Raw genomic sequence first — 10835 nt, 5'->3', positions numbered from 1 at the left:
ACAATCCCCAACCAATCAAATACGACCCTGCAACATGCCTCGAGGGGATTGGATGTAGATTCCCGCTAGGGATCCAATCAGGTTACTCAGAATCCACATCGGCCGCATCCGGGGCGCCACAGTCTAAATATGATGATGGCCCCGCCCCCGATCCCCCTACACAACCTAGTCGAAACCACCAGCACAGTCAAACGGCTAGTGGTTGCAGGTAGAACCATGGGTCGTACTCAACGACAGGACCTGTGAGGTTAATGACCACACGTCCAAATTGTAGAATCTGGCGAAGGTATTCTGCGAAGACCAGTCACCCGCCATACAAATATCTTTGATAGAAATGCCCTTAGTCCATGCCCACGAGGAGGCAACCGCCCTTGTCGAATGGGCTCTGACACCAATAGGACATTCCCTTCCCCGGCTAGAATATGCCAAGGCAATAGCGTCGACCACCCAATGTGATAGCTGTTGTTTGGAGACAGGCTGCCCTTTGGTACTGCCTCCGAAGCATACAAACAGCTGCTCAGATTGCCGAAACTGAGCCGTGCGGTCGATGTAGACTCCCAAAGCCCGCACCGGACACAACACCTGATTCGGGGCAGCATCCGATGAAGTTTCCGACTCTGACGTGAAAGCAGAAAGCGCCACCACTTGCGCTCTGAACAGTGTCGAGAGCGATTTAGGCACGTAGCCCAATCTTGGCTTGAGCGGGACATTACAATCACCTGGTCCAAACTGCATGCAGTCCGCATTCACAGAGAGCGCTTGCAAATCCTCCACGCGCTGGACCGAAGCAAGGGCGAGCAGCAGCGCGGTTTTAAGTGAGAGCTCCCTCAAGCCGACAGTCTGAAGTGGCTCGAAGATCGGGAGGGCTAGCGCCCCCAGCACCAGATCGCAGGATGGCACTGTAGGAGGGCGAGAGGGTCTTAGTCTTCTCGCACCTCTCAAAAATCTGATCACTAGATCGGGTTTTCACACTGAGCGCCCATCGATAGCAGCATGAAAGTCTGAGATAGCTGCAACATAAACCTTAAGAGTGGAGGGCATACTGCCGCCGTCCATTCGTTGTTGCAAAAAATTCAGAATGTCAGACACGGGGCATCCCGACCATTCGATTAACACCATCTCTCAAACACTGCCCATTTACAGGCGTACAGGTGTCTTGTAGAAGGGGCTCGCGCCTCCGTAATCATGTCCATCACGCGGCGAGACAACAAGCCCAGGTTTACCGGTTCCCGCACACCCTCCACACCTGAAGTTTCCACCATAATCATGTCCATCACGCGGCGAGACAACAAGCCCAGGTTTACCGGTTCCCGCACACCCTCCACACCTGAAGTTTCCACCATTCGGGGTTGGGGTGCCATACCGAGCCGTCCGCCTGAGACAGGAGATCCCGTCTCAGCGGGATCAGCCACGGGGGAGCCGTAAGTATTTCCAGCAGATCGGGAAACCAAGGCCTGTTCGGCCAGTACGGAGCGACTAATAACACTGACGCCTTCTCCTCTCTGATTTTGTGCAGCACTTGTGACAAAATCTTCAGCGAGGGGAACGCATACAGACGGGCATTCAGCCACGGCATCGTGAGTGCGTCCCCGCCTAGGGGAGAGCGTGACAGAGAGAAGAACAGAGGGCAATGCGTGTTCTCCTCTGTCGCGAACAAGTCTACCTCCGCTTTCCCGAACCGTTCCCAGATCAGCCTCACTGTTCGGGGGTTCAGTCTCCATTCTCCGTGAGGAATCTCATCCCTCGATAGCATATCCGCGCCGCTGTTCAGGCAGCCCGGAACATGCGCTGCTTGAATGGAGAGCAGATGGTGATCGGCCCACAGCAAAAGGCGTGCTGCCTGTCTGTAAAGGGCTCTCGAGTGAACTCCGCCCCGGCGGTTTATGTACGATACCACCGACATGTTGCCCGTGCGAATCAACACGTGATGCCCCCGGACTTGCGCGAGGAAACTACTAAGAGCCAAAAAGGCTCTCAGACGACACCTGATTCGGGGCGGCATCCGATGATGTCTCTGACTCTGGAGTGAAAGCAGTAAGCGCCACCACTTGTGCTCTGAACGGTGTTGAAAGCGATTTAGGCACGTAGCTCAATCTTGGCTTGAGCGTGACGTTACAATCACCTGGTCCAAACTGCATGCAGTCTGCATTCACAGAGAGCGCTTGCAAATCGCCCACGCGCTTGACCGAAGCAAGAGCGAGCAGCAGCGCGGTTTTAAGCGAGAGCTCCCTCAAGCCGACAGTCTGAAGTGGCTCGAAGGGTGGGAGGGCTAGCGCCCCCAGCACCAGAGCTAGATCCCAGGATGGCACTGTAGGAGGGCGAGAGGGTCTTAGTCTTCTCGCACCTCTCAAAAATCTGATCACTAGATCGTGTTTTCCCACTGAGCACCCGTCGATAGCAGTGTGAAAGGCTGAGATAGCTGCAACATAAACCTTAAGAGTGGAGGGCATACTGCCGCCGTCCATTCGTTGTTGCAAAAAATTCAGAATGTCAGACACGGGGCATCCCGACCATTCGATTAACACCATCTCTCAAACACTGCCCATTTACAGGCGTACAGGCGTCTCGTAGAAGGGGCTCGCGCCTCCGTAATCGTGTCCATCACGCGGCGAGACAACGAGCCCGGGTTTACCGGTTCCCGCACACCATCCACACCTGAAGTTTCCACCATTCGGGGTTGGGGTGCCATACCGAGCCGTCCGCCTGAGACAGGAGATCCCGTCTCAGCGGGATCGGCCACGGGGGAGCCGTTAGTATTTCCAGCAGATCGGGAAACCAAGGCCTGTTCGGCCAGTACGGAGCGACTAATAACACTGACGCCTTCTCCTCTCTGATTTTGTGCAGCACTTGTGACAAAATCTTCAGCGAGGGGAACGCATACAGACGGGCATTCGGCCACGGCATCGTGAGTGCGTCCCCGCCTAGGGGAGAGCGTGACAGAGAGAAGAACAGAGGGCAATGCGTGTTCTCCTCTGTCGCGAACAAGTCTACCTCCGCTTTCCCGAACCGTTCCCAGATCAGCCTCACTGTTCGGGGGTTCAGTCTCCATTCTCCGTGAGGAATCCCATCCCTCGATAGCATATCCGCGCCGCTGTTCAGGCAGCCCGGAACATGCGCTGCTTGAATGGAGAGCAGATGGTGATCGGCCCATGGCAAAAGGTGTGCTGCCTGTCTGTAAAGGGCTCTCAAGTGTACTCCGCCCTGGCGGTTTATGTACGATACCACAGACATGTTGTCCGTGCAAATCAACACGTGATGCCCCCGGACTTGCGTGAGGAAACTCCGAAGAGCCAAAAAGACCGCTCTCAGCTCGAGGCGATTTATGTGCCACACTCTCTCCGACTCTGTACAGTAGCCCGAGGCCGGTACCGGTACCTAAGGTAGGCCGCCTTGTGACCAGACCCATCTGGGCACCGCGTTGGTACAGGTCGGGGTTGCGCCATGGTTTCAGCGCGTTCAAGCATCTGTGAGTGACCACAACGCGGGTACGGCCCGTTTTCCAAGCCCTTCTCGGTACTTGTGTTTTCAGCCATATCTGAAGGGGGCGCATATAGAGCAGACTGAGGTGACACACCGTCGCGGCTGCCATCATCCGTCCCAACAGCCTCTGATATCCCAACAGTGCCACGGGACTGCCCAGCCTGAATGCATTCAGAGCGGACATTAAATCTCGTATGCGCTCCTGACTCAGACGCACTCTCATCGAGATCGAGTCCAACTGCACCCCCAGATACATGATTGACTGGCTGGGGCATAACACGCTTTTTTGTTTGTTCACACAGAGACCTAAACTTTCCAGGTGGAGTAACAGAGCGTGTTTGTGGCTGTTGAGCACATCCTCCGAATGGGCCAAGACCAGCCAATCGTCCAAATAATTCAATATGCGTATTCCGCTCGCTCTCAGAGGGGAAAGTGCCGCATCCACACATTTCGTAAATGTACGTGGCGCCAGCGCTAGACCGAACGGCATCACCGTGAACTGATACGCTATGCCTTCGAACACAAATCTCAGAAAGTGCCTGTGACGAGGGGCGATCTGGATATGAAAATATGCATCCTTCAGGTCCACCGAAATAAACCAATCTCCGGGTCGAATCTGCGCGAGTATCAGCTTTAGCGTTGTCATTTTGAAAGCGCGTTTGTATAATGCACAGTTGATGGGTCTCAGGTCTAAGATTGGATGGAGACCACCATCTTTCTTTGGAACGACAAAGTACCGGCTGTAAAACCCGCTCTCTCTCTCGCTTGGCGGAACCACTTCTATCGCGCTTTTCGCGAGGAGATTGAGAATTTCTTGCCTCAGCACCGGCTCGTTGTGTGCCGGAACTGTTGACATGACCATGCCATTGAACCGGGGTGGTCTGCGCCGAAACTGAAGCGTCTAGCCGTTCTCTATTACGTTCCGCAACCAATCCGAAATGCCCGGAATGGACCTTCTGCTGAATGTGTGAGCGACATGGACGTGCGTATGTGCGAGGTGTCGAGAGCGAGCCGCGGCCGCGGGGGTCCGACGGTGAACGTAATTTCACCAAGTACAACGTGTTCCTGGATCAACATCCTTGTTGATTCTGGATCAACATTCTAATTAACCAATCAGAATTGAGGGATTAGTTTTCAAGAAATGTCAGTTTTAGGCTTACAGTCAGGGTTAGATGCTTCTACACCCTTCTTATTCACCTATCATTTTCCTCTGATTTTAGGAATAAATTATGGGTAGGGTTAGGTTTAGGGGTAGGGATTGGGTTAGGTCTATATTTTTGGACAGTAATGTTGATCCAGGATCAACAAAAGATGTTGATCCAGGATCAACAAAAGATGTTGATCCAGGAACATGTCTTACTTGGCAAAATCACGGTGACCGGGTTCCGACACCTGACACAGGGGCGTGAGCATCGCCAGATACACGGGGAAGCTGCAAGCCCGACTTTATTGGCGGTTTCACGGCCGAGTGTGAGACCGCTATCGCTGGAGGAGGAGAAAAAAGCTCTTTTTGTGAGGGTGTCACAGACTTTATTGCATTTTGAACATGCACAACATAGACATTCTCGTAGTCGCCTGCAACCGCCAAGGGGACTTTGCGAGAACATCTCGAACGCTTCGCGGCGGGCCCGTCGTTCGGCACTCCCCTCCTCTGTACCCTCCCATCAGGAACAAGGCTTCTGCTTCGACGGAGGCGCTCCCCCGGGATGGCCGCCCTTCTTGAAGCTGTGACGCCCCTTTGGTGTCCTCTGCCACAGAGTTTTGGCGTGAACAGAAGGCTCTGGGTCCGGCGCCGATGAAGCGGAAGCAGAGGGTGGCCGCTTTGACGGCCGGTTGGAAGCAGATGAGGATCTATTACGTGCTGGGGGCTGCGTTGCAGCTCTGCGAGGCAGGAAGTGACTCATCGCCTTGGAGCGTTTCTGTGCCTCTGAGAAGTGCTCCGTGATAGCCTCCACTGCGTCTCCAAAGAGGCCGGAGGGAGATACAGGAGCATTGAGCAGCGTCCTTAAGCTCAGTTAGTGTCAGCCACAGATGCCGGTGGAGCACCACCATGTAGCCCATGCTCCGTCCGATCGCCTGGGTTTGTGGCTCTAAGTGCAAAATCCGTTGCCGCACTTAGATCCTTAAACGCCTCGGGATCCAGCACCACCCTCGTCCAGAGATTTCAGCAGCTGTGCCTGAAAAACTTGGAGCACTGCCATCGTGTGAAGCACCGAGATCGCTTCTCCTGAGACGGCGTACGCTTTGTCCGCGACGTGTGCGGTCAGACGGCAGGGCCTTGATGGCAGCGTAGCACACGCCTTCAGGGAGGCAGAGGAGGGGCAGAGGTGCACGATTTTCAAATAGTTGTATCTCAGCCAAATATTGTCCTATCCTAACAAACCATACATCAATGGAAAGCTTATTTATTCAGCTTTTCAAAAAATTTACCCTTATGACTGGTTTTGTGCTCCAGGGTCACATACAGTATATGCACATGCAAAAAACAGCTATTTTAAATAGTAATAATATTTCACAATATATAACAGCGTTACTGTGTTTTCTATCAAATAAATGCAGCCTTGGTTGCATTTTCTCCTTCTTGTTAAAGTCGATAAGTCTGTTTATTATTATTATTATTGTTATTATATATAATCATTTTCCGCCTGTTAATACTAAAAAAACTGAAATTGCTATAAATTCTAAAAGTCAAATGCGTTGCGTGCAGGTCTCTGACGCAGCTGCGCACGCTGGAGTTCATCGAGGTGGAGTTTGTGGAGGACGAGGAGGAGCGGAGACCGGACGCAGCGCAGAGCAGTGAAGACGATCCGGTGCCGGAGCTCAGACGCTCGTTACGCTCGCTGCTGCCGGAATGCAGCGTGTGTTTCAGCAGCTGCAGACTCACCGTCAACAGAGACTGAGGCCCCATTCACGCGGGGCGTCGGCGTCAACGCTTGATCGTTTCTGAAGCTTGGTGCTGACCGAGGTTATTACAGTTTTGAATTTTTTAATTCGTTTTATTTTAATATCGCTTTCAAATTTGCTATAAAATTCAGTTTAGTTTTTATTAGTTTCATTCATATTTTTGTTAGTTTTAGTTTAGTTTTTTTTTTTAATTAAATTAATCTACACAAGTTGCGCTTAAAGTCATATCCAATGATGTGTGTTGAGATATTTAGTATGAAAATAAATGTAGCCTAATTTGGTTATGTCTTTTCTTATTTAACCATAATCATGATATTGTAACTGTGGTGTCTTGCTCACTTTTCCGTGAACAAAATCAAAACTGGGACTAATGCAATTCAATAATAACGGCAGTCGCATTTAACAGTAAAGGCTTATATTTGAATGTTCTTTTCATTTATGAAGAATTATAAGCGTGTGTATGATGTGATTTAGCCAGTTTTAGCTAGTACTGCTGGTGCACGTTTACCAGACAGGACCCGTGCAGGCTTTAAACTGCTTTGCGTCTCTCCGTCAGATAACCCCATGTGCGTGATGTGCCATTACAGGTAGCTATTTCCCTAAGCCTCCACAAAGCTGTATATTTTTCCGCCAAGGGGTGAGAACGTAATGATTACGAAAACGATTATTTATTTTTGATAATTATTTTATTTCAGTTAGTTTTTCAATAACTGTTATTAGTTTAGTTTAGTTTTAGTTTTTCAATTATTTTGACGTTTTTATTTTATTTTAGTTTACGAAATTGTTTTTTCATCAATAGTTTTAGTCTTAGTTTTAGTTTTTGTTTACGAAAATAATCTTGGCGCTGACGCGACCGTCATAGTGACAACAGCCAATCACATTAGTTTTCTGGTGTTGCATGAACGCGATTGGCTAGCGTCTGCGCTAGGGTATTTGCATAATGCGATCTGATTGGCTAATGCCTGCGTTGGCGCTTGAAAAGTTTTCAACTTCTGCTGCGAGCAACGGACTCAACGCGATGCGACGGGACGTTGGCGTCAACGCCTCTAATTTACTTTGAATGGTTTTATTACTGCCGAAATAAAATTGTAGGGCCGTCGCGTCGGGTCCGTTGCTCGCGGCAGAAGTTGAAAACTTTTCAAGCGCCAACGCAGGCATCAGCCAATCAGATCGCCTTATGCAAATACCCTGGTGCAGAAGCTAGCCAATCGCGATCATGCAACACCAGAAAACTAATGTGATTGGCTGTTGTCACTATGACGGTCGCGTCAGCGCCAAGCTTCAGAAACGCCCTCCGTCAAGCGTCGGCGTCGCGTGTGAATGTACCGTGACGCTTCACACCGGCTCCTGAGGACGTGTTTGATAGGAACAGACGGAGAACAAACTCCTGTGCACTGAGACTGCATCTGAGGAGAGGGAACACTTTATTCTGACGATTACTGGTTTTGTTGCACTGCCTTTTTGACTATTTAAATTACATGCATTACAATAATGAAATCTAATGAGTTGAACTTCTGTATGCATTATTGTTATTTTGTAATGTAAATATAAAATAAAACATTGTTTTAATAGTGGAAAACTATTGACTTCATGCAAATTGCAAAACAATTTCTTTCTTTTTGATTTTGATGACATTTTTTAAAATGTACAAATATTTCTGTCGATTAATATGAGCTTATGAAACTATACATAATATGGGAACTGGGAAAATACTGTTTAAAACTGTTTTAGATGGTGTGGGTGTGTGTGTGTGTGAGAGTGTATGAGAGTGAGTGTGTGTGTGTGTGTGTGTGTGCGTGTGTGTGAAAGTGAGTGAGTGAGTGAGTGTGTGTGAGAGAGTGAGTGTGTGTGTGATAAGAGTGAGTGAGTGTGTGTGAGAGAGTGAGTGTGTGTGTGATAAGAGTGAGTGAGTGTGTGTGAGAGAGTGAGTGTGTGTGTGATAAGAGTGAGTGAGTGTGTGTGAGAGAGTGAGTGTGTGTGTGATAAGAGTGAGTGAGTGTGTGTGAGAGAGTGAGTGTGTGTGTGATAAGAGTGAGTGAGTGTGTGTGAGAGAGTGAGTGTGTGTGTGATAAGAGTGAGTGAGTGTGTGTGAGAGAGTGAGTGTGTGTGTGATAAGAGTGAGTGAGTGTGTGTGAGAGAGTGAGTGAGTGAGTGTGTTTGTGTGTGTGAGAGTGAGTGAGTGAGTGTGTGTGTGTGTTCTACCTACTTATTTGTAGTTTGGGACAAATTTTAGCCTGTACTAAACTTGACAACCTCCTTTTGGGGACATTCTCATTTCTAAAAACAGTATAAAAAATAAACTTAAAATAGTTTCTTTATTTTTTTTCTAAAATAGTAAAACTGCAGAAAGTTTTCTGTTAAGATGGTTATACCATTAATAGCTAGCAGTATATAAACTGTAGAGGCAGCCTCATTTATGTAGCTACGTGAACGTGTGTGCCAGTGTTGCCAATTTAGCGACTTTTCAGACCCCTTGGCGACTTTTTTTCCCCAAAAAAGCGACTAGCGACTTCTTGGACAACCCTCAGCGAGTCTCGGTCACAACACCCAATGGCACCCGGGGTCTCACAGTGTTGCTGGTACTGACCTCTCTCTGCGTCTGCTGAGAGGAGCAGCGCCTTCAGTTAGAATAGATATTATGTTGCTTCTCTAAATTTACATGCTCATAGCCGAAATCACAGCACAGGAATTGTCTGTGTCTTATGTGCGTTTCATTTCATCAGCCACAGAGAGACAAACAAATGTAAAAGGCAACAGACGCGATGACGTCATGAATATGCTAATTAGCGTATGACGTCATCTGGCGATATTTAGCGACTTTTCAAACTGGCTTTAGCTACGAAGTTGGCAACACTGCTGCGCGCCTCCGCGCCGGCAGGTGGCGACGTGCGCGCGCCTGAGGCTGATGAACATGTGAGTAAAGCTCATTTCGCTGAAGCTCAGCTTCTCCATATAGTTATTAATAACTCGCGAGAAGTCTTATTTCAGTTACTACACCGATGTAGAGACACACTGTGAGGCTGCGCGCGAACTGACCACAGATCCGTTCATTAGTGTTTACATGAGAACGACTTCCGGTGACGCAGAGAGCGCTACACGCGTTACTCCGTCATCCTTCAGCTCTGCGTCTGCTTCAGAACATTCTAAACTAACGCTCACGTCATGTTGTACTGATCAAACGGAAAGCCTTTTCTGAACGCGTTTTAACCCTCGAGCTCTCAATCGCTCTTCCGTGCACACATTTGGGCATGACGGTCTCAGGTCTGATCCCAATTTATTTATTTATTATTATTTTTTTAAAATAAGTGTCATATCACTATCTTCGATCACATAAAAACTATCAATTTATGCAGTATTTTTGGTGGTTTTTGAATTTATTTACCTCTAAAAGTACCATATTTTAATGTAAAATATGCTTATTTTATGTTATATTTAATATTTCTTTTACTAAAGTAAAAAAAAGTTAAATAATAATAATAATTCCAGTAAGCTCAGACAGGCAAAACCTAAAAATCTGGTGACATATGGGGGTATAAAAATATCAATAGCCGCTATTTGGCTGCAGTACTCAGTGGCTGCATATATAGGCTGAAATCTATAAAATATTGATGTACTTACCCTCTTTTTTTTTATCATGAATTAAAATTATAGAATTTAAAAAAACAAAAAACATTTGTGAGATTATACAAAGATGCCAAAATATGCTTAAAGACAAATCTGACCGTGCTATAAGGAAAAGACAATGTAGCAGAGAGAGAGTAATCATTTATTTCTAACAAAAAAAACATTACATTTTAACAACTCAAAAAAATAAAATGTTACCATTGGACAAATAATAATAAAAAAATGCTCTTAATTTTAGTATGTCCCATTCATTTCCTATGGGTGCCCACTTTTGATCATGAAGGACAAATTAAGGATTTTTTTTTTCAACCACTTAACTTTATTGAATCGAGTTAATTTTTGTTTTCTGTGTTCAGGTTGCAAACTTAGGAAACGTAGCCCAGTCTTGTACCGCTCAGATTAAGGAAACTATTTGTAACAAACAAACAAAATGACATTTTCTGTATTTAGTTTATTATCATTAATTGTATTATTATAATTGAAGTGGACGTGCTGAAGGACGGGAGAATGCAGTGTTTGTTGGTCATGTGTGCGCTGGATATCAGCCGTCAGTGGAGATGATGGGAGGTTTGTGAGTTATGATCCGTGTATGATGATGATGATGATGATGATGTTGTAGGTTTGCTGAGGTGAAGCTGCGATGTCTGCGTTAAAGAGTCTGGTGCCTGCGCGCTTCCTCACGCTCGTCGCTCACCTGGTCATCGTCATCACCATCTTCTGGTCGCGGGTGAGACGAGACGACATGCCTTTCACAGCTTTAACAGCCTTTAAGAGTCTGATGACTGATGTGTGTGTGTGTGTGTGTGTGTGTGTGTGTGTGTGAGAGA

At 47.5% G+C, this 10835-nt stretch overlaps 2 protein-coding genes across 3 annotated transcripts in view; both read left to right on the top strand.

Annotated features, from left to right (window-relative positions):
* LOC107704465 (F-box/LRR-repeat protein 12) overlaps positions 1–6442 on the top strand; it is a 17991-nt gene extending 11549 nt beyond the window's left edge. Inside the window, exon 4 of the mRNA XM_016507392.1 lies at positions 6188–6442. Within this exon, the coding sequence (XP_016362878.1) occupies positions 6188–6380 (193 nt within the window). The 3' untranslated portion in view covers positions 6381–6442. The remainder of the gene's footprint in view (positions 1–6187) is intronic.
* A 3073-nt stretch (positions 6443–9515) lies between these two features.
* Positions 9516–10835, top strand: part of tmem107 (transmembrane protein 107) — a 4885-nt gene continuing 3565 nt past the window's right edge. For both annotated transcript variants that reach the window (XM_016507395.1, XM_016507396.1), the window contains exons 1-2: positions 9516–9645; positions 10628–10735. In XM_016507395.1, the coding sequence (XP_016362881.1) occupies positions 10649–10735 (87 nt within the window). In that variant the 5' untranslated portion in view covers positions 9516–9645; positions 10628–10648. The remainder of the gene's footprint in view (positions 9646–10627; positions 10736–10835) is intronic.

Source organism: Sinocyclocheilus anshuiensis, unplaced genomic scaffold (genome assembly GCF_001515605.1).
Source record: "Sinocyclocheilus anshuiensis isolate Anshui unplaced genomic scaffold, SAMN03320099.WGS_v1.1 scaffold1067, whole genome shotgun sequence".
Lineage (NCBI taxonomy): Eukaryota > Metazoa > Chordata > Actinopteri > Cypriniformes > Cyprinidae > Sinocyclocheilus > Sinocyclocheilus anshuiensis.
This window is presented reverse-complemented; position numbering and strand designations above follow the sequence as displayed.